Source organism: Procambarus clarkii, chromosome 89 (genome assembly GCF_040958095.1).
Source record: "Procambarus clarkii isolate CNS0578487 chromosome 89, FALCON_Pclarkii_2.0, whole genome shotgun sequence".
Classification (NCBI taxonomy): domain Eukaryota; kingdom Metazoa; phylum Arthropoda; class Malacostraca; order Decapoda; family Cambaridae; genus Procambarus; species Procambarus clarkii.
In genome coordinates this window covers 8574152-8599014 of record NC_091238.1, presented here as the reverse complement: position 1 = coordinate 8599014, position 24863 = coordinate 8574152, and the positions used below count along the sequence as shown (strand labels likewise).

General features: G+C 44.8%; 1 protein-coding gene across 6 annotated transcripts in view; it reads right to left on the bottom strand.

Moving 5' to 3' along the window:
* The window catches only part of Wdr59 (WD repeat domain 59), a 241877-nt gene that overhangs the window by 126021 nt on the left and 90993 nt on the right, over positions 1–24863 (bottom strand). For all 6 annotated transcript variants that reach the window (XM_045767261.2, XM_045767260.2, XM_045767262.2 and 3 more), the window contains one exon: positions 9289–9453. In XM_045767261.2, coding sequence (XP_045623217.1) covers positions 9289–9453 — 165 coding nt within the window. The remainder of the gene's footprint in view (positions 1–9288; positions 9454–24863) is intronic.

The following is a 24863-nucleotide window of genomic DNA, read 5'->3' as shown; positions in this document are numbered from 1 at the left end:
CATGGAAATTTGAATTATCCAGAAGTCATGGACCTTCATTTGTTGCTTATTATTTTTTAAATAAATGTGCTACGCCAACTGAGAAATCTCGTTCGGTGGGAAACTGCGCCAACCGAAAAAACACCCTTTGAATGTTTCGTACTCATTCAAAACGCATGCGCAGTAGGTTGTGTACAAAATGGACTCTTGGGACGTTCAGTGAGAGGCAGCCATCTTGGAAAAAAATCCCAGAATGTCCTAGGGTTGCTGACTGGGTTAGTACTGAGTAAGCAACCATGGAAAAACATCACACGTGCCTCTGGCTCCCAAACATCTCTCTGACATGGCGTTGAAAGATCGCTCTCTGTCAATGAAATTCAGACCTTATTGTTTGAAGAACTTAAAGGTCATGAAATTGATCAAGCTAGGTGTAATAAGGACCTAACACAAAAATTGGATGCAAATGTCTGTGGCTCTGAGCATCATTTTTGCCATCTTCAATTTTTATAGACGATACATGAAAGAATTATTTTTTGGGTTCAGTGATGATGCATCTGATGAAAGTAGCTTAGATGAACAGTGTTAGTACAGCTTCCATGGTGGTGTTTTCCATAGATATTTTCAAGAATAGCTGAATGTCTTCCAGAATGACTGAATCTCTTCCTGGTTGGCTGAATCTCTTCCAGTGAGGGACCTTACAAAGCAATCTTTTCAAGACTACCTTACAAATTGATCTTTTCCTACAATCTTTTCAAGACTACCTTATACTTTACAAGCTTGGCTACATACCACCTACAGGTACTAAAGCTAAGGATGTATATGAGTCCGTTATTTGCTAGCACAAAACAAAGAAACAGGAAAGCGAAACTCTATCTGTACCTGGTGCAATGAGAGCGAAGTTGCACTGTGTACCATGGACTACTTCGTTGATTATTACTCACTTCCAAAGCACTGAGTAATACCGAGTGTTACTGTGTAAATAGTGTGTGAAACTGTACATATTGTAATTTTAGTGAATTTTGAACAAGTAATATTGTGACAATAAATATTTATTGTGGAAACATTACTGACACATGTATCACAGTTCCATGGAACATTATGAACATTCTACTGTATACATATTGCAAAGAACACAAAAATGCATCAAATACAATAAAAAAAACAAATAAAACTGCACTGGAAGTACATAGAACAAATAATTTAAAATATATTTGTGGCAACTCGCGGAGCTTGAATGGTGCATGCGACCTCCTCCGGGAGCTTCACATACGGGCGACCAGCCAATGAAGCCCTCTTCTCCACATCCCCATAGCCAAGGTAAGTGAAATTTTTTAGTTTTTTTTTTACATGTACGTGTTCAGGAAGGGGAATTTATCATTTTACAAAGATCAAACAAAATTTGTGAACACTTGATTTTATACACACAAGGGGAATGTCACAATAAACTCGGCACATCACAGTGGTTAACAAATTTTCCCTGGTACAGTGGAACCTCGGCATAAAATTGCACCTAAATACGAATTTCCTAGTGTACAACGAAAATTCCATCGGATAATATGCCCTGATGTACGATGTTCACTCTAGACTATTAACTGCTTGTTCTTACTCGTCTGAGATGGTAAGATCAGTTTACACTTGCATCCTGCCTATTGATGACCGCACTTGAATTCACTATGAAAAATTTCATTTTTTTTTTTTTTAACATAAATCCAGCATTGAATGTAATGAAATGCTATTTTCTGGGCAAAGCCCTGGAGGCTCCCTGAAGCTAACCGAACTGATATACAGTGACACCTTGGCTTACGAATGTCCCTATTTACGAACTTTTCGGGATACGAGCCAAATTTCTTTGGAAAATTTGAATCGGGATACGAACTTTACCTCGGGAAACGAGTTTGTTGATACGCGTATGGCCGACCTAGCGCGTGGTGACACGGCGATCACGCCTCAGTTTACCAGTGTCTCACACCAAGTGACAATTGTGCCTGAGTTCTTTGTAAAGAATTACAGTTTTTTTTTATATTTGGCTATTTGAACATAAAATTTGTTATTATATATCTCGCCATGAGTCCCAAGAAAGCCAGTGGTAAGGTTCAAGCCAAGAAAACACATGAGAGAATGACCACAAGGAGCAACAACAAGAGGCAGCTGAGGAAATGATTTCAGGGGAGAAGGAGGCAGTAGAAAATGTTCCTTCCTCAACAATTAGGAAGTGGTGTAGGCTGTGGGAAGAAATGCAAATTCTTGTTGAAACGACTCACCCAGAGCAAGCTGTAGTAGGCCATTGCATTAACCTTTTTAATGACACTGTGATGCCTCACTACAGACAAGTGTTACAACGAAGGGAAAAGCAATCCTCTATGGATTGTTTTATGGTGAGAAAAACAAGCAGTGAGCCACAAGCAGGTCCTAGTGGTATGCCTGCAAAACGTAGAAGAGAGAGTACCCAAGAAAAGTCATCACTGCCTGATGTTATAATGGAAGAGGACTCTCCTTCCAAACACTAACACCTCTCCTCCTCCCTCCCTCCTCACCATCTTCCATATGCCAACACGAGTCATCAATAAAGATAAGTAATAACTTGTACATACTTTAGTACTGAAGATTTGGGTGAATTAGGTATAAAATTTACTTTGAAGTTAATTTTTTGGGGAGTCTGGAACGAAATAATTCAATTTCCATTATTTCTTATAGGGAAATTTGCTTCAGTTTACATATTTTTGGCTTGCGAACCGTCTCTGTGAACGGATTAAATTCATAAGCTGAGGTACCACTGTAGTGCTTTATTCGTTTGTGTCATCAGTCACTTAAGTTCTTTTGTCTACTGGGGCCCACGAGCCACAACCTGGTCCCCTCAGAGAGGTGCAGGGAGTAATGGCGTATGAGCACGTTACATTTAAAGTACAGTACTGTATGTCATATTCTGCCATCGACCAGGGTGGGCACCCAGAAAGATAGGCAAACCAAAACAAGCAACTAGCCAATAAAATTGTGACCTACTACCAGAAATAGCTAAGAAACTCCTGCTGAAAGGAAAGAAACAAGCAACTCTGCATGCAACTAGTACTCCTGCTCATTAGCGTATCCCCCCCCCCTCCCCCCTAAAAAAAGGAGAGGAGAAGTCGGCTCCGGCCACCCACCAATCCGGTTCTTGGCATGATGTAAAAAAAACGCCAACCAGAGGGAGTGTGTTATGGATCTTCCAAGACAGCCCAGAAAATGGTGTTTCATTACATTCAACGCTGGATTTCTGGGGAAACCCCATCGGCTCCCTGAAGCTAACTACCCACAGATAAGGAAAAACAGAGATATACCCGGAAGGTGGCAGCACCACAGGCCTAAGTCAAAGAAGAGACCAATGGCCGTGACAGACGCCCCAAAGCCACACAAGGCCGGAGAGGGCACTGAACGTTCACTAGATATCTGGCAGCCAGTACCTTGTTCGACCTCCAAAACCCCCTGTGCCCGAAAGTCAACCCAAGACATGTTCCCAAAAACCTCAACGAGCGCAGCACACTGCCATACGTCAAGGGCATGAGGGTAGGCCTCAGACTGGCTGGACTTAAGGACACTGCGGACAACCTAAGACACAGAGCTGGAACTCCAGCTCCAGGGGATTGGTTCAGGGATTGGTTGGGGTTCCAGATGGGGCAAAGCCTGTTATCCCTCCTGGAACTACAACCAATCCCTGAACCCCGGGTGAATAGGGACATGTCAGTAAGTCCTGGAGGTTCAGGGAAATCAACCAAGAGCCCTGTTCAAGAACGAGCCAGATCTGGGACAGCGTGGTTGTCCAAAAAGAATGGCAAGGGATCAGCCGGTTAAGATGAGACAAGTCAAGAATATACCAGAGATCCACACAGTTTTGTTTTGGAACTAAGAACAAGCATTAAATCCACTGAAAAAACAAAGTCGTTTTGACCACGCCCAAGAGAAGTCACTCCAAGATGACCTAACCGAGGGACGGGGAAGAAGGCTGCTCTCTCATGCCTGACTCCCCTACAGGGAAACGGCCCACCCAATGCCACCAGAGGCCGTGAGAAATGACCTGAAAAGCCCAATAATCATGGGACCAAGCACAGGCAAAGAGAGACAGCCTTCCCCCCCCCCCCCAATGCCTTGTCAACAGAGCGACCCGCAAAAGGGCCGACACAAACCCCAAGAAGCCAAACATCACACAGAGCGAGCACAGCTCTGACAACATGACAAAGCCCCTGGGGGAACTGACCAATGCAACTATTTTTACCAAAGGTCTACCTCAATCAAGCGTGGCATGAGCCCTGGAACATCCCAACTGAGACAACTGAGAATGAACACCCCCCCCCCCCCCCCCCCCCGAGCACCAACAAGTCCGGAATAGGGTGACAAGTAGTCGAAGCTACCAACAGAAACTGAGCTACTACATTCTCTAGGAACAACAGAGGACAAAACAGTGAAGAAGACCGCAGAGTCAGGGCCCAAGTCGATTCCAAAGACTGAGCCAACACGGCCTGCAGACACGTGAGGCGAGAGAAGAAAAACCTTGAAACTATCTTCCAGAGGATTGGTGCAAACAACTTAAGTAAGGCAGACAATGCTTCAGCAGCCAAGACGAGAACCATAGCCGAAGGTCACGCACTCAACGCGCACACAACCTCCAAAAGCCCATCTGAAGAGAGTTCCAGAAAACCGAAAAGGAGCAAGAACGAAGCCAAATAACCATGAGTCCGGAGGTCATCAGCTGCCAAAGCAGCCAAAAGAGTGGGAACCTGAGCATGCAACTGCACCAGACTCACATCATGAGGAAGCACAGGAGTGAAGAGGCACTCACTGAGGAACTCGAGCAAGCCAAATCAAGATAAAAAAAAATACATCTAGTATCGGGCCCCTGCGAAAGGGAGATGGAACTTTCATCGATGACACCAAAGAAATGAGCAAGATACTGAGGAAGCAGTATGACACTGTTTTCAGCGAGCCACTAAACACACTAAAGATTGATAACCCCAATGAATTTTTCATGGATATGATACCAACATCAAATCATATATCAGACGTCACCCTATCCCTACTGGATTTTGAAGAAGCCATAAACAGTATGCCTATGCACTCTGCACCAGGCCCTGATTCTTGGAACTCCATATTCATGGAGAGCACGTGGTTGATCTGGAGAGCGTGCAGAAATCCTTTACTGCTAGAATCCACTCAGTAAAACATCTAAACTATTGGGACTGACTAAAGAGCCTAAATCTGCATTCTCTTGAGCGCATGCGGGAGCGGGAGAGATACATAATAATTTACATGTGGCAAATAGTGGAGGGACTGGTCCCAAACCTACACACAGAAATAACATCACATGAGGCCAGAAGGCATGGCAGGATGTGCAGAATACCCCCGTTAAAGAGCAGAGGTGCAACAGATACTCTGAGAGAGAACTCTATCAACATACTTCCACTACACATAAGGGGCATAACTGGCCGACCCTTCACAGTGCCCAAGAGAGAACTCGATATGCACCTCCAAAAGATACCCGATCAACCAGGCTGTGATTCATACATCAGGCTGTGAGCAGCAGCATCAAACAGCCTGATTGACCAGCCCAACAACGAGGAGGCCTGGTCAATGACCAGGCCACAGGGATGCTAAGCCTCGAAAACACCTCAAGATAATCAAGGTAACGAGCCACAAAGAATACCTGCAACACAGAAGAAACCTCCCGCTACTCAAGTGAGCAGGTACGACAAAAGCCATGCCAAGCTCCGAGGGAGAAACGGGGGTCAGTCTGCCAGCCAAGAAGACCCTGGAATCTTATAACGCACCCAATACGGGGAAGAAGAATCGAACTCAAAAGGAGCTGGATCCAACACCAAGGCATAAATCAGGTTTCACAGGAGGTATGCACCACGGGCTTCCCGAACCTCCCAAGGGGATTCCGAGAAGAAGGAAATCTCAGGAAAGATAAATCCAAGGAACCCAAAGAAAGGGCACTCCTACCATGAATGCATACAGGGGGGTATGGAACGAAAATCTCTTCCAATGCAGCAACAAACCCTGCCGAGAAGGTACAAAGGCCCAAGCAGGGTCAAAAGGAGCCCAAGTGCTCCAAGCAGGGTCAAAAGGAGCCCAAGTGCTCCAAGCAGACTACCCCCCCCCCCCTCACAAGTCCTGAGAACCCCCGACACAGGCCCCAGGGAAGAGCAATCTTCCACGCCCACCACCCCTAAAGAAAACTCAGAGTCCAAGGAAAACGCTTCCGAGAAGGAAGACGACTGTGATGAACTGGAAGCCTCGGTGGGAAGAACGGGCTCAACCACCTCCTTGCCCGAATTGGAAAGGGCAGCCCCTGAAGCCACCCAAGCCCTCAGAAGTTTAGAAGCCAGATACAGGGAGGGAGGAGCAGGTGGGCATGGTTCACCTACCTGCAAAAGAAGGGAGGGTACGGATGGAACGAAGGTCGAAGTGACCAACGCCCCCAAACCTGGTACCTAAAATCCAAGGGAAATCCAATCAATCCAAGGGACTGGTTGCCTAGAGCAGCTCTAGGCAACCAATCTGGCGTGTGGCAAGAAAGAGAAGTGAGCTCGCAACGCTGCCGTATCCTGAATCCTATCATCTGCAGATGAGGAATGGGTAAACAGAAGCACAAGCAGGAAACAAGTCTCGCAATACTCCGGGTCGTAGGTGTCACCAACCCAACAGGCTGCATGGCGGAGGCAGAAGGGGTGATCGTCTCCCTGAGGAAGGGGCGACAAACAACTGTCAATTTTGCACAAGGCGAGAGTGGGGTCGGACGGATCCATGTTACCGACCAAGCCGACAGGGGTTTTCCAGGGCCCGCAGGGTATGTCAGCCCTATGGAAAGCCCAGGCACTGAGGCCAGCTAAGCCAATAGACCCCCTGCTAGGAAGCAGACAAACTGACAACCAGTAGCAGTGGTGAAACCTCAGGCGAAACGGAAAAGGAAAGCCGCCACTACCTAGGTGAGCCTAATAAGGAGCTAAATGGACTTCCTCTATCCACATAGGGCAAAACACCAGAAAACGGAAGAAAAACAAGCCCCCGAAACCACACCAAAAGCATGCTACCAGCCGGAAAGAAACGTCGACCGTTGCATAGGTAGTAAGTAGACTACCCAATAACACTCCCCTACCTGGGGCAAGACGGAAAGCCCCAGACCCCGACTCACCCCAAGGGCAAAGACAATTTTAAGCGACGAAGCCCCCAAATGGAGAGCAAATCCCAAACGTCCAGGGAAGATAATCCTGACAGACAAGGATAGTACTTACAGAGCACCTAGGGAAGAGTGCCCTAGGTGCATGCAGCTCCCAAGTACAAGAACACCTGGCCACCACACCACACACAACAGCTGGTACAGCCACACAAGGCAAAAATCCAGTACAGGAACTTGAAGCCAGAGGTGACTGAAGCGACTGCAAGCACATCAGGTCAAGAACTGAGGTGGTGGGCAGCCGGCTTGCCTGAGCTGACTCTCCCCCTCCCTTTTCTTTTTTTGGGATGGGGGAAGATACGCTAATGACCAGGAGTACTAGTTGCGTGCAGGGTTGCTACTTTTGTTTCTTTCAGCTATAGTTTCTTTGCTCTTTCTGGCTGTAGGGAGCAATTTTACTGGCTAGTTGTTTGTTTTGGTCTGCCTAGCATTCCGGGTGCCTACCCCGGTCGATGGCGGAATATGACATACATACTTTAAATGTAGAGTGCTCATATGCCATTGCTCCCTGTGCCTCTCTGAGGGGGCCAGGTTCTGGCTTGTGGTTACTGGTAGACAAAAGAATTCCTGTCACTGATGACCCAAACTAATAAAGCACTATATCAGCTCAGATAGCTTCAGGGAGCTGACAGGGCTCCACCAAAAGAGTTATTATTATGTATCATGCCATGGATCCCAAGAAAATCAGTGGTAATTTTCAACCTAAGAAAATAGTTGAGGATGGCAATAGAAGAAGAAAAAAAAGAGAGATCAATCATAGCCTGAAAACAGTATGTGCAAGGCTGATTTGGCTAGGAAAATGTGTGCAGTATGGGAAGAACCACAAAGTTTTGCTGAAAATACTCACCCAGATAGCAAGTATACTCACCCTGTAGCAAGCCGATGTGTTAACCTTTTTCAATGAAAATGTGATGTCTCACTACTGACAATTGTTAAAACGTAGGCAAAAAAACAAGTGTCTTTAGACAAATTCTTAGTGAGAAACAAGCAGTGAGCCACACCCAGGTCCTAGTGATATGCCTACAAAACATAGGAGTGTGTTCCCCAGAAATGTAATGACTGCCTGATGTTATAATGGAAGGGGACTCCCCTTCCAAACACTAACACCTCTCCTCACTGTCTTCCATATGCCAACAAATGAGTCCTCAATAAAGTGCAGTTAAATGTTCAGTTATTTTATTTACAGTTTACATTTATTCCTTATTGTTTTGTGTATGAAAAAATATGAGCAGTATTCTGGATAAAATGTATTGGTGTGAGAAACGTATTAATTCAACTTACATTATTTTTTATGGGAAAATTTGATTCGGTGTACAAATATTCAGGTTTCATTGCATTTCTCAGAACAGATTAAATTCGTACTCTGAGGTTCCAATTTGTTTATGTTTATGTATGTATTTTGGGTTACTTTCTTGCATTATAGTGCCTTCCAAATATTCTGTACTTCCTGAGGTACCCAGAAATGTCCCATGAATAAAAAAAAATTTAATGTTTACTCTTTATCAGTCCTGCATGTCATTAGTGAGTGAATGACAACTAGACTAACTATGACTACTTGTTCCTCACCCACAAATATTTAAACTTTTCAACCCTATCCAGATATAGAAAGAATACAGAGTTCATTAGTGTGAAAAACAAGATATGACACACACAAGTGCTTTAATGCTAGTCATGTGATCTGTCAAATCTGTTCAAGCTCAGCTCTGTCAGAAGCTGCCACCATAGTGTCTTGGGGGCCAGGTGCCATTTGTGAGAGTTTTTCAGTGACATCACTTATATTTTCTTAGTGGGAATATGTAATGCAAATGCATATACAACAAGATCTCAGAACAAAGTTAAAGATAACTGTACTAAATACAGTATTGATAAGCTTAACCTAAAATTAAAATAAGATGGTTACATTCAAAAGTTAAATGATTACAGCAAATGATTACAGCATTTTACAAAATCCTTCCACAAGACATTTAAAATTTAATAATTTACAGTACATAAAATATTCAGTTAGTTATGATATTGTATGGTTAAAAGTATTTATTTCTTTGACAGATACTATGATGATTTTTCAAGATATAAACAGTAACATTAAAACTAAAAGATTAACTTACTTTTAAAAGTTCTGTCTTACACGCATAATCAATGGTGGTCCCATATGAGAATCTGAAAATTGGTGTGTGTTGCCGTGGGTAAGTGAGCGGGAAGTTTATTGTGAGTGCCACTGTATGGCTCCTGTGCTTTGCCGTCACCTGACATAGACGCTTCTCTATCTCTGTCTGAAGGAAAAAATATACGTTATTCAAACAATAATTGATCAGAAAAAGGCAGATTTGAATGTAATAAAATGTAAATTTTTGGGCAAGCCTTGGTGGCTCCCTTAAGCTATACATTGAGATAGTTCCCATCTACCAGGTCGCATCAGCCGTGGAGTTCTTTAGACCTATTGGGGACCAGCAACACAACCTGGCCTGCTCACAGAGGCATAGGAAGCAGTGAAATTTTGTCACCTGACTGTGGAAGGCAATCAGACAGTCAGCGAGTCAAAAATAATTGCCAGGTTCAAAAGAGACTGAAGCCTCGAAGCTCACTTAGTAAACTCCCTCAACTACAACAACAGAATTCTCTCGAAACTAGAGTGAGCTCATTTGCCCCATGTACCCAACTCGTTTCAGGGTAGGGGAGAAGTGACTCATTGCCTGCCAGGGGTCCGAGACATCAGTTCTGAAGCAGATGTAAGCACTCATCCAACGACCTGGATGGGAGGTGGGGAGGGGAAGGATCAGGGAGCCTCAGAGACTCACCCAGTAATTGGAGTTTCAGTGCATTCAAATCTTGTTTTTTTGAGGGAACCTTTCGTGGCTCCCTGAAGCTAACTACCCACAGAGAAGAAAGAACACATGGGAACTTACAAGGGAGGAGGGATCATCATAGAAGTTAGGACAAAGAAGAAACCCCCCAGACAAGAGAGAGAGAGAGAGAGCCCAAGGACACAGGCCTGGGAACATTCACTAAATACCGGACTGCCAGAACCCTGTTACCCCCTCCAAAGCCCTGTGTCCAAATACTGACCCAGGACATATTAGCAAACAGAGCTGAGAGAGAGACATACTTTCTACCATCATGGGCATGAGGGTAGACCACAGGTTGGCTAGACTTCATATCACTGTGAACATCCTGAGATATATGAGCTTAGGAACAGGAAATAAAGGAGACAGGATCAACTCACAAAGCATCCACCAAAACAAAATCGGTGGCATGACGATAGTGGCAAAGAGCTCCCACTAGACACAGCACATGATGTACCCAGAGCTGGACCAGCCAAGCATCAATACACAAAGAACTCTTCGAAAAGCCACCCAACTTGTTCTTCACCAGAAAAGAAAGAGCTGGATGCAAATACAACAAATGTTCAAAAAAATACAAAAGAACAGAACCATGCCTCTGGAGGAGAGCAAGAAACTCCCTCACCCAACAACTGGAAGCAAGAGAAACCAAAAACAAAGCCTTTGAGAAAGAATCATGGACCAATGAGGACACTATAAAATGATAAGAGGAAAGAAAGTTGATAATGGAGGGGGGTCCAAAGACCAAGCAAGCTCAGGAGGCGCATGAGCATGCACCCAGCTGGTGCTCCCAGTCAGTTCTATTCCTGATAACACTGTCTTCATACCTGTTTGTAGTGCTTCTGATCACGCCATCTCATGTACAAGGCTTCAAGATCGGTGCCAGCCATCCTTGGATTTGGTTGTCCTGTGGGAATTCAGTTGCTTTGTGAATTGTCTCCTGTTTTAGTGTAAGCTTCAAGTGCATGTTTTGATTTTGGTTTGGTGAGTGGGCTTGGTTCATTGGATGTTTAAGGCTGCATGTACTCAGGGTTCTCTTCCCCGAGTGCATGCATTCGGGCAGCATTTCCCTAATGCTGCCCTTGCTTCCCATTTCTGGAGTGTTCGTGAGTTTGTCCCCAAGAGACCTGTTCACTGGAGCACATCTCACTTAAGCTATTCTGGAATCTTGGATTCCTGTTTGGGCCCTTGGTTGGGATATTTTTGGTTGTGTTGAGCTGTTGGAGTTCGCAAACGTCTTTAAATTGTATGCCTTGGTCACCTCCAATAGCATGATAATTAGGCTATGGTAGGTGTCTGTTCCTCTAGCAAGTGGCTCCAGTGCCTGAGGTACCTACTTGGTTATTTCCTTCAGGCCCTGGGAATCCCCTTTGTCTGTGTCGAGGTCTTTATGGAGCAGCCAGTTGAGCCCAACCTCAATGTTTGAGAGTTTGACAGTGATAAAGATTTACAAAGTTCAGATATCAGTAAACCAATGCCGATCATAATATTTCCAAAGAAAGGCAGACACTTGCAGCCACAGTTTGGTACCTTTTCTGATTATGTAATAGAACCTCATGTTCTTTGCTACCTTACATTGTTCATTCTTTCTGCCCCCGCCATGCTGCCTGTTGGGTCAGTGTTGTTTATGTCCTGGAGTCCTGTGAGGTGTGCTCTCAATGGGTCTCCCCTCGGATGGATTCTACAACCCAATTGAAGGCTTTCCAGGCAGCTACTGCATTATGGGATAGTTTTGCCATGATAAGCATTCGAGAAATATGGATCGGTTGGTTGCCTCAGTGCTGGCCCTTAGATTTAGGTATCTGGAATGGAAGGTGGTGGTGACCTCCACCTAGACTCTGGGATATTCTCCACACCTCCTCTTCCTTCCTCTTCGGGTGTGGTTCGCTCTGCTTCAATTTTTTTTCCTTGGTTCCAGCTCCAAAGTACAGTCTCTGAGGATTTCGATGTCGGGTCAGGGTTTAGTTTGGGGTGTAGCTTGGCCTTCTCTGAGGGTGGTCCCTTTCATGTCAACAGCAGAGGTATTTGAGCCTTCTAGTCCCACCTGTCAATTACCTATAGATGATTCCAGAGACTTGTGGCCTGGTCTCTGACCGAGACCCCTGGTTGGTGATCTGGTCAACCAAACTGTTTGATGCAGCTGCTCACAGCCTGGTATATTTTTTATTTTTTTTTTTTTTTTGAGATATATACAAGAGTTGTTACATTCTTGTACAGCCACTAGTACGTGTAGCGTTTCGGGCAAGTCCTTAATCCTATGGTCCCTGGAATACGATCCCCTGCCGCGAAGAATCGTTTTTTCATCCACGTACACATTTTACTGTTGCGTTAAACAGAGGCTACAGTTAAGGAATTGCGCCCAGTATATCCTCCCCGGCCAGGATATGAACCCATGACATAGCGCTCGCGGAACGCCAGGCGAGTGTCTTACCACTACACCATGGAGACTGCCTATCAGGTATCCTATATCAGGTATCCTTTCAAGGTGTTTGTCAAGTTCTCTTTTGAATATTGCAAGAGGTCTGTCAGTTATGGGGGCATAACTGACCGACCACTTACAATAGTGTGTTGAAAAGTGTTGGGCCTTTGAAGTTGAATGAGTTCTCTCTCGGCATCCCTATTGCACCTCTGTTTTCCAATAGGGCTATTTTGCACATCCTGCCATGTGTTCTGGTCTCAGATTTTGGTCTCGTGTGGTGTTATTTCTGTGTACAGATTTTATTTCTGTGTACAGAGCTAACAGCAATGCTGTTAGCTCATGCTATGTGCACCAGCCTTGGTTGCTCACTCAGTACTGAGGCTCTCACACCCGGGAATGTTGCCCACGATTTAATGTTGCCCACGATTTAAAAAAAAAAATGGAGTCTGTTTCGGAGAGTCCTGAGGAAGCTGATGTGAACCCCCATGTAGCCGCGGGAGTTTTGAATGATATATGCTAAACCTATAAGAGCCCTGAAGCATGTTGCGCACCACCCATCGAGAGCCTCAAGGCACGTTGCGCAGTGCAGTGGTTAAGAAGCACATCAACAAACTGAAAAAGGTGCAAAGACATGCTACTAAATGGCTCCCAGAACTGAAGTTCAAGAGCTATGAGGATAGGTTAGAGGTATTAAATATGCAAAACTAGATGATAGAAGAAAAAGAGGCGATGTGATCACTACATACAAAATAGTAACGTAATCGATAAAATTGATAGGGAAGATTTCCTGAGACCTAAAACTTCAAGAACAAGAGGTCATAGATTTAAACTAACTAAACAAAGCTGCCAAAGAAATAAGAAAATTCCCTTTCACAAACAAAGTGGTAGATGGTTGGAATGAGTTAGTTGAGAAGGTGTTGGAGACCAAAACCGTCAGTAAGTTCAAAGCGTTATATTACAAAGAGTGCTGGAAAAACGGGACACCACGACTGTAGCTCTCATCCTGTAACTTCGCTTAGGTAATTACTTAGAACCGAAGGGTGGCACGTGGTACTAGTTACTTAACTTTGTTATAGTAAAGAAGTAAAGGAGATAAAAAGGAAGACCACACAAACCAACCAGCTGAGAAGATGCCAAGCGACCCACGCCTCACTGTTGTCCTGGGTCCTCTCAAGGTCAACTGATCATACAGTAACTTGAATCTCTAATACCTTTTAAATTGCCACCATGCAATTCTAAGTATAAATATAACATCCTAGCTTTACAATATATTAACAAATTACAGGATTTTCACAGGCTAACTACAAAGCTAGGGGCATCAAAATGTGCTTATATCTGGCAATGATGCAATTGCCCGCCATTTGCAAATTTGAGGAGACAATACTTTGTATTATCTACCATATAATAACACTCCTTCTACCAAACCTAACTGACTAGCCCTATCATATAATAATATATTTATTAAAACATTTTCACCACATAATCTCCCCACATTCAGGGCCTATCACACTAAAATACCTACATGAGTGAAGGCTCCTTATTTCATATGTAAACAATTTCTATATGCTCCTGGACCAAATTGCACAGTGCCATACTGGCCCAATGGTTGTAACAAGTGTCAGCTCGGGGGCTGTTTCCTATACCAGGTCCATTGTTGGGTTAGCAGTAGTTGTAGGAGTGGGTGTTACAGCAGCAAACAGTAGATCTGTCCACAGAATTCACAGTAATGTCAGGGGTCAGGGGCTAGATTAGAACTCATAACTGGAGCAGTGGTGGTGAAGACTTCCGCTGGGATGGTGAAGGTCGGGAGGCTGTTTGCAGCATAGAGGATGTTAACACTTTCGCGCAATTGCGACCAATCATGTGTCCGTAATTTTTGTCATGGAAGTTCACTTGAGACGCATGTCGCATCCGAAATTAAAATATTAGTTCAAATTCTAATTTTTATGAAGGCACAGTGTTATGGCATGGCTGACTATCTTTCAAGGTTTAAAATCCAAATACTGTACAGTAAACCTGATAAGTATGCAGTAAAGCTGTACATGCTTGCTGAATCCACTATTGGCTACATACTGGTACATGATTTTGAAGTGTATGCTGGAATTGGGAAACTGGGTGGATAAGCAGTAATTCTTAACACCAATCCACTCCAGCTAATGAAACTTGTTGTGTTGGTGTTGAGAAACTTCAGGAAACCTTTTCCTGGAGCAGGTGCAGTGATTCAACAGAATGCTCAACTTATGTTCTACAAACATCATTGAGTGGTAAGTACAGACACTTTACAGATATTGGGGTTTATACTTTATCTTATTGGTATTGGTAATGTTGTTCTTCCATTTGTCATTATATGCATATATCCCTTTAGAGCATTCTATTGTGAACAATTTGATACCAGAATGAACGTCGTAACACGAAAATTGATGGTATCAAACATTTCTGTAGGGGTGTTGCGGGTGTACGATAACGGGTAACGCTTGGCCGACTTTCGGCATTGTTGCAGGTGGGGTGCAACAAGATTTTGGACTTTATATGCATATGTCCCTGAAGAGAATTCTATTGCAAACACATTGATATCAAACTGAACAATGCAGCATGATAATTGTGGTGAGAAAACTGATAGGAGTATACACATTTTATCGCTGTTTTGCGCTCACGGCTAATGATCGCCCGATCTTTGTGCTTGGTGCGGGTGGTACACCGGGCTTTTGGACATTATATGTATAAACTCCTGTGGGGAATTCTATTACGAACAATTTGATACCAAAATGAAACATACAACGAAAATGGAGGTGAACAAGAGTATACACATTTCACTGTCCCTACACACTCCCCCAAAACACCTATAGCACTTGAGTCTAGGGGCTCAAGTACGGAGCGCGAAAGTGTTAAGAATCCGCACGAATTCCCAGTAGTTGGGGCTGGCAATCTTGTCAGTCACCAAAACTAAAGTGTAACCCATGCTGTGAAGTGTGTTAGGAGCCAGGCGTCTGCAGTGGCGAAGGCTGGGTCGGTGATTGGCCGCTGTGAGGTGGTGGCAACAGCTGGGTTGGTGAGTGGCTGGTGGGCTGGGAGCTGAACCCTCAATGGCTGGGGTGTTGAGCAGCTGCTGCTCATACCTCCAGGAGTTCCAGGAAAGTGGCAGCTTGAACGTTGAAGGATGAGTGCCTGGTGTCGGCTTCTGGTCAGAAGGTGGGAACTGAGGCACTGGAGCTGGTGCTAGAGGCACCAGCAGTGGAGGTGGAAAATTTGGCTTGTTTGGATTCAGTCAGTGTCTTGATGATTTCCTGTCTGCGGGGCAGCGGTGGAAAATCCCGGCGTGATTGCCTTTGCAGAGCAGGCAGTATTATACTGTTTCGGGGTTTGTCCATGATCAATTGGTCATTCATGCGGAAAGGAATTGACGAGGGTAGTGGGTAGCGCAGTGCGATTCAAGCATTTCAGAGTAGCGATCCTGTAGTACAGTGGAACCTCAGTTTAAAAATGCCCTGGATTACAAATTTTACGTTATACAAAATCAATTTTCTCGAAAAATTTGACTCATTGTACGAAGTTTGGAGGGGGAGCAGGATGGATGGATTGGTGGGTGGATGGGTGGTGGATGGGGACTGGATGGATGGTGGGGGACTAGATGGATGGTGGGGGGGACTGGATGGATGGTGGGGGGACTGGATGGATGGTGGGAGGGACTGGATGGATGGTGGGAGGGACTGGATGGATGGTGGGAGGGACTGGATGGATGGTGGGAGGGACTGGATGGATGGTGGGAGGGACTGGATGGATGGTGGGAGGGACTGGATGGATGGTGGGAGGGACTGGATGGATGGTGGGAGGGACTGGATGGATGGTGGGAGGGACTGGATGGATGGTGGGGGGACTGGATGGATGGTGGGGGGACTGGATGGATGGTGGGGGGACTGGATGGATGGTGGGGGGACTGGATGGATGGAGGGGGGACTGGATGGATGGAGGGGGGACTGGATGGATGGAGGGGGGACTGGATGCATGAATGGTGGGGGGGACTGAATGGATGGATGGTGGGGGGGGGGGACTGGATGGAAGGTGGGGGGACGGGATGGAAGGTGGGGGGACGGGATGGAAGGTGGGGGGACTAGATGGATGGTGGGAGGGACTGAATGGATGGATGGTGAAGGGACTGAATGGATGGATGGTGAGGGGACTGAACAGTGGATGAGGATTGGATGGATGGATGGTGAAGGGACTGGATAAATGGATCTTTTTATCTTCTAGTGTGTGGTTTGGTCAACATTACTAACATTACATATCAATATGAGATCTTAATGATCCATGGTTAACATTTATGATTTAATAAGGATAATACTGGTAATAATAATAATACAAGCTATAATTTAAAACCTTTATTACTAATTTCTTTTTATTAACAAGCTTAGGTATACACAGCAATGTGCTGCTACCCTATTCTATATGAAAGATTACAGTGTAGATCATAAACTAGCTACAAGCTCATCCAACATCCCCACCTCACAGGATGGCAAGTCATACATGGAGTCAGGAGAGAATAAGAAATGTTAGGCTGATTTATTAGCCCCACTAGCAAAATCTGGGTACAGCACAAGAATATCTTCTAATATTCCTGAGTGTATGAAGTAATTACAGAACTCAAAGTACCTCGTACCATTTGATCTGAAGTCACTGATAAGAGGGCAATCACAGATATAGTGTTGGAGAGTATGTCCTCTCAAGTAGGACTGAAAACAGATGTTCTTTCACCCAGAGGGTTATAAACCCATGGAACCACCTACCCGATGAAGCTGTAAATGCCAAACTCCAGCTAGAAAATATCATTAGGACAATTGACGAGACTTAACAAGCCCCCGGCATTTTGTCCTCATCAAGGCTACTAGATAGTTAGTGGCCATTGGGTAAATTTAGGTAAATATATACATAAATAAATACCATCGCTTCTCAAATCTTGGGAGCGACAAGGAAAGCTATATACTATCTCTTAGAATTACATAGATAAACAAAAAATGTAACATATTTGTTTACTACAATGTCAGTGCTGACTGTACAAGTTGGAAAAAACATAGTTTTACTTCAAAATATACTAATTTTTTTAAGAAAATTCGACATAAATAAGTGGCAAGTACATTCACGGATAAGCTCCAATATGCCAGCTTCGTGATTGGCTACAGCTGTAAGATTAAAAATGTTACCTTCTCTCTGAGTGGCCAGACTAAAAGCCCTAGTGACATCTAGCGAGACCTAAGTGAACTACAGTAGAACCTCGAGTGACGACCGCTTCAAATGGCGACCATTTTGAGTAACAAATGCCCCGAACGCCGACAATTCGTCTCGTTAGGCGACCGCTCGTTTGAATAACGTCAACACCACATGGTGGGGTCGGGGGACTGCTTCTCACACATTCTCGGACGCCTCCGACGATGCAAATAAATTATTTTTCTTTGTTTAAAGATGCTATTGATGCTGGGATGTTGCAAAGCATTGACTTTTTTGTAGAAAAACAAAATGAATATTTTTTAAGAAAGAACAAATGTCAAAAAGGTTCATTCGGTGTTTGTCAGGTAGGCTTCTCCATGTTTCTTATAAAAAAAAATGAAAAAAAAATGAAGAATTTTGAAAAACAGAACAAATGTCAAAAAGGTTCGTTCTGTGTTCGGCAGGTAGGCTGCTCCATTATTGAGAAATAAATGGAAAATACAAAACAAATGGAACACATTTGAAACAGAAAGATTGTCATAATGGAGCTGCCTACCCTGGAAAATACTGAACGAACCTTTATGGCATTTGTCCGTTTTTCAAATTGTTTCAACTGTTTTTTTTATTTTTTTATTTATTTTTAATTTTAACACTTTCGCGCCCCCTTCAATGGTAAAAAAAAAAGCGGTATGTGCGGGGAGCGTTTTTGCTGAGTAAGCGTAAAAACAAAAATGTGTATACTCGTTTTACTCTCAGTACCTTAGTTCTTGAGCTACGTATTTCATTTTGGTACCAACGTGTTCGCAATAAAATTCTCTAGAAGAACATCAGTAAAAAAAAAAGTCACGAAACGTATAGGGATACCAGCACCAAATAAATAACTATGAAGATGACTCGCCGTGAGCGCCCAACAGCAACAAAATGTTTTTACTCTTGGGATTGTTATCACCTCCACACTTGTCCTACAGCGTTAATTTTGGTATCAATGGACTCGCAATGAAATTCCCAACACGGTGATATGAATATAAGCGTAGAATAATGATTGCGGCCCGCCCGCAAGAGTGTGGGAAGTGGTGAAATTGTTACCCGGTATCGGTGACGGGACGACGCACGGCGCTTTGAAAGTTTATACTTATTTCACTCTCATGACATTAATTTTCTATGTACGTCATTCATTTTTGTGTCAATGTGTTCGCAATAGAATGTTCTATGAGCCCGTAGGTAAAAAAGATCAACAAAGCGTAAGATAGAATAGCGCCAAATATAAAACAACGCTGGAACATATCAGTGAGCGTCAAACACACACAAAATGTTTTTACTTTTGTTATGTTTGTCAAGTTTATACTTGTTGCACACAGTTATTTTTGGTTGTACATTGATCGGAATAAAATTCCCTAAACAGACATATGCATATAATACATGATATGGGGGAAGCATTACCAGTATAAACGGCTAAAGTCACCCACCTGCAACCCGTTTGGGACATAATACCATTTGATTGAAGTGGTCCACACCTTTCATGAACTTATTGTACCATGCAGCCTAGTGGTGAGAAAGAGAGCCTCATGGCGCGCAGTTTGAAACAAACCCAAAGTAAATCGGATAAAAATTGAATTTTATACAAATATTTTAAAAGAGGACATAACTTTATGTCCACTATGCGGGAGCGGTTGGCGAAACAGGACTCCTCGGTGAGTCCGGTTAGCGCGAAAGTGTTAAGAAACATGGAGCAGCCTACCTGACAAACACCGAATGAACCTTTTGCTATACAAAAGTCTCCATGGTGTAGTGGCAAAACACTCCCCTGGCGTTCCACGAGCGCTTTATCATGGGTTCGTATCCTGGCCGGGGAAGATTTACTGAGCGCAAATCCATAACTGTAGCCTCTGTTTAACTCAACAGTAAAATGAGCACTTGGTTGTAAAAATGATTCTTCGTGGCGGGGATCGTATTCCAGGGCCCTCCCAAAATGCTACGTGTACTAGTGGCTGTACAAGAATGTAACAACTCTTGTATATCTCTCAAAAAAATTAAAAAAAAATTGAGCAAATTTGATGAAAGAAAAATGTCATAAAGGTTTGTTCGGTGTATGTAAGGTAGGCTGCTCCATTAATTAAAACATCGAATATCATATTGATGTTTTTCGGTGCTAGAACTGATTATTTCTACTTACATTCTTTTCAATCGGGAACTTCGTTTTGAATGACGTCAGTTTCACATGACAACCATGGCGCCGGAACGGATTAAAGTCGTTATTCGCGGTTCCACTGTACTTAAAAATCTTCGTAAGTATACTTTTCTGAATCGTGCTTTGGCGCATTCTTAGCCAGTACTTAGGAACCTTCGTAGCACACATACAGTACTTACGAAGAAATACATGGAGCTTCGTGAATCTAGGTCCAGAACACTACCTTGGGGCACACCCTTCATACTGCTGAAAAGAGGCAGAGAGAGTGGCACCAAGTCTGACCCGAAAGGTACGACGAGAGAGAAAGCTTTGAAGGAAGAGAGGGAGATTACCACGAAGGCCAAAAGAACGAAGTTGGGACAGAATATGGTACCTTTAAGTCGTGTCATAAGCTTTTTCCAGGTCAAAAAGGACAGCAACAACAGAGATATTCTCAGCAAAAGCAGTACAAATACAGACCTCCAAGGTCACCAGGACTTCAATTGTGCTGTGGCACTTGCAAAAACCAAATTGACAAGGAAAGAGGTGAAGATGGTGTTCCAAGAACCACAGCGGACGAACATTTACCATACGCTCAAAGAGTTTGCAAACACAAATCGTGGAAGGGCGGAAGTCCTTAGGGGACTTCAATAGGGCGGAAGTTCTTAGGGGATGTACCGAGAGACCCCAGTTTCCGAATAGGGAATACAACAGCATTGAGCCAGTCCTCAGGGACTGACGACGACTCCCAGACCTGGTTATACAGACTCGGTAAATAGTGAGATGTGCAAAGAGGGAGATGGCGAAGCATCTCATAATGAATGTCATCCGAGCCCGCTGCCGTAGATTCGCAGAGGCCCAAGGCAGTCTGAAGTTCAGAGAGAGAGAAGGGATCATTATAGGGAAGGCGGAGATAAGTGTGGAAATCTAAGGGACGAAATTCAAGAATAAGCTTACAAAAAAGAAAGAAGGATTGAGAAAGATGAGAATCAGAGCTAACAGTAGAAAAGTGGGAACCCAGTTCAGTCACAACCTTCACTGGATCCGCCACAAGAGTACCTCGGAGGTGGAAAACCGGGGAGACATCTGGAACAAACTTACCCGCAATCTTGCAGATCTTCTTCCAGATCTGCAGCAGAGGAGTATTAGACATAAAAGTGGAAACATCAAATTTCCAACTCTCATGTTTAGCTGTACGGATGGTCCTATGGGCCACCACACTTGCTTTCCGAAACAAAATAAAAGAATCAGCCGTCTGCCGGCGTTTCTTCCAGGCTGCACGCTTACAGCAGACAGCCTGAGCACAGTCTGCATTCCACCAGGGAATGTACTCCCACGTGCCCCGGGAGGTAGAGCGAGGAATAGCATGGAGGGCAGCATTGAAGATGGTGTCATGAAAAAGATGGAGAACCAAGATGGAGACCCTTCAGGACAGAACTTAAAAGGCACAGGGGGGGGGGGGGAGGCAGTGGGCGTGTCCGGGTCCAAAGCCTGGAAACGGTTGTATGACTGAGGAGGGTGGGAAGGACGAGGAGAGGTAGAATGCAACACGCGAGCATAAGATACGCCAGTGAAAGGGTGGAGACAGCGGACTTGGCGTCTCGCTTCAGGAAAAGTCAAACGATCCCAGTGTTTCAAGTTGAGGATGGCTTCTTCAAGCTTGTAGTGTATACATGTGCGGGAGAAGGTAGGGTGGGCCTCACCGCAATTGAGGCAGCGAGCCTGGGGAGAAGAGCAATCTGTGTTAAGAGTGGTCATCGCCCCCACACATGGGGCATAGAGACACAAGGTTTGAGTATTTGAGGGCACCGTGCCCAGACTTCCAGCACTTATTACAAAGTCTATGAGAGGGGATGTACTTCTGAACAGAGCACTGACACCAGCAAGAATGATAAGAGGACAGAAGGGTCTTACTATCGAAGGTGATTTTCACAACTCGAAGGGGCTGACGGCGACGACCACTAGGGGGTCGAGTGAACGAGTCCACCTGGAGGACAGGATGGCCTTGGGCTTCGAGGATAAGTTTAATATCCTCATGGCAGTCTTTTAGGTCCCGAACACCAGCTGCAACATGGTGCAGGAGAAGAACAGTGCCAACACTGGCATTTAACCCAGCCTTTTTGGAGACCCGAACAGGAGTCCCCCCAATGCAGGACAATACGGCTACGTGGGTAGCTGCATCCGGAGGAGCAGCAGCGACGACACGTGTACCGAAATGGGTGGGGTAAAAAGTATCAGAAGCATCTACTGAATCAACAAGGTGTTTATGGAGGGAGAAATCGTCAGGTGTAGAATCCAGATGGGGGAGATCAAAGTATTTAGCCTATGAAGCAGGACCAAACAAGGTGTTGTATGTACAGTATTAGTAGGGGAAGGGATCGTGCGAGTACGGCCATGGCGGGGACGAAGTTGAAAACCCCCAGAGAGAGAGGGGTTAAAAGGCGCAGTAGTTACAATGAGAGATAGAGACGTGCCAGGGGACGAGGGGGTCACCGCTGGGGGCTTGGGGCTCAACCCAACCACAGAGGAGGGAGGGGAGCCGAGGGGAGTAGTCAGGAGGGTCAGAGGAGGAGCTAGGTCTGGGCCCAATGTAGCGGTCAGAGCCCGGTCTTCCAACTCAGTCCGACTCGGGGGCTTGGTCGCCCACCCCATGAGCTAGAGAAGTCATAAGAGGAACAGTATTCAGCGACATGAAAATGAGAGGTAATACTTTCATTCACGAATGTGCCCCCGCACCCATGACGGAGCCACAATTAGAGGATAGGACACCCAACAAGAGACATGTTGCCAGTCTTGCCAGGGGCCCCCCTCAGGGATGTGTCGTGAGTATACTCCAGACAAACGCCACCTTAAGAACCATCAGTCCATCGAGATCGGGTTCAGTGATGAAAGAAGGATTAAAAATAAAAGCGACCCCTCGTTCGCGACGTTGAGTACCACAGTTCTACGGGTGAGAGAGTGTGCCTCCCCAAACACCCGGGCATCAAAACAGAAGTAGTCCAAAAGAATAATCAAGACTGGCAAAATGTCGGTGGGAAATGACAATTAGGAGAAGATGGGGGAAAAAATGAAACACAAGGAAAAGGAAAAGATATCCGGCACAATTGGAGAAGGCAGCAGCAGGAGAATAAGGCCTCAAAAGGACACAGGACTGACCCATGGAGCATCACACTCCAGCAGCCGCCCACCAAAAATTATGCAAAAATTATGAGAAGAATCAAGACAGATGATGATAGACAGAGACTACAGGATGACCTGGACAAACTGGAGGAATGGTCTAGAAAATGGCTGCTAAAATTCAACCCAGGAAAGTGTAAAGTAATGAAATTAGGCGAAGGGAGCAGGAGGCTGAACACAAGGTACCATCTGGGAGGTGAAATCCTACAAGAGTCAAATAGAGAGAAAGATCTGGGGTTGACATCACACCGAACCTGTCCCCAGAGGCCCACATCAAAAGAATATCATCAGCGGCATATGCCAAGTTGGCCAACATAAGAACTGCCTTTAGAAACTTGTGTAAGGAATCATTCAGGACCCTGTATACTGTACCACTTATGTCAGACCAATCCTGGAATATGCAGCTCCAGCCTGGAGTCCATACTTAGTTAAACATAAGACAAAGTTAGAAAAGATTCAGAGGTATGCCACCAGACTGGTCCCGGAACCGAGAGGAATAAGCTACGAGGAAAGGCTGAAGAAGTTAAACCTCACGTCCCTGGAAAACAGAAGAGTAAGGGGACACATGATAACCACCTACAAAATTCTCAGGGGAATTGACAGGGTGGATAAAGACACACTCTTCAGCTTGGGTGGAACACGAACACGGGGACACAGGTGGAAACTTAGTACCCAGATGAGCCACAGAGACATCAGAAAGAATTTTTTTCAGTGTCAGAGTAGTTAATAAATGGAATGCACTAGGAAATGATGTGGTGGAGGCTGACTCCATACACAGTTTCAAATATAGATATGATAGAGCCCAGTAGGCTCAGAAATCTGTACACTAGTTGATTGACGATTGAGAGGCGGGACCAAAGAGACAAATCTCAACCCCCGCAAGCACAACTAGGCGAGTACAACTAGGTGAGTACCGAGACCCCCTCAGGACAACAACGGGCCGGATAGGGAGGGGGGGCTGAATGACTAAATGCCTAACTGGTTGCTACCACAACTGTGAATGCTACACTGCCTTTGGTTATGACTGCCTGTGATTGATCTTGACTGTGAAAGTGTTACTGACTTGTGATTAAGTGACTGGTTCTGACTGGCTGTCACATAATAGAGGCAGTGAAATGTGTGAAAAAAAATCTGAAACCAGTGATGCAGATATGAATGCACTTCAGGCGAGCATGGGATGGTCTCACCTCCTCCTCACCCTCCCCCATAAACCAACACCACTCCCTCCCTCCCTCCTCAATGTCTCCCATACGCCACCATGAGGTCCCCAGTAAAGATAAAGTGCAGTTAAATGTTCATATATTTGATTTATGGTTTATATTTATACCCAATTGTTTTGTGTATGAATAATATGAGTAGTATCCACTCAATTTAACAGCCTATATGGGGATGTACCCAGGTCGTTATTTCCAGGACACCGGTACTTCCAAAGTGGTTGAAGTGTCGGTAATATATCGAGTAACATTCAGGTAAGATATATTTTATATAACTAAAATGAAATAAAGTTCATTGTGTAGTTGCATTCCAAGTTAGTTTCTGTGTTAGTGCCCATTCTATCACAGGTTACAATTAGTAATTTCTTCATATGACAAGTTGGATCACTCAAGTGGACAAGTGGACCACACAAGAAGTGAACCATATTAACCAAACCAAACACCTCCCTCCCTCCCTTACCACCACCACCCTCCCTCCCTCACTGCTTCTATCCCTCCCTGCCTCTCCTCCTCAATGCCTCCCTCCGTCACTGCCTCCCCCCCCCCTCAATGCCTCCCTCCATCACTGCCTCCCATCCCTCTCTCACTGCCTTCCTCATAACATGAGAACAGGAGGGCTATAGAGGAAGGAGCTACTAACGGGGTCAAGGGAGCTACTAATGAGGTC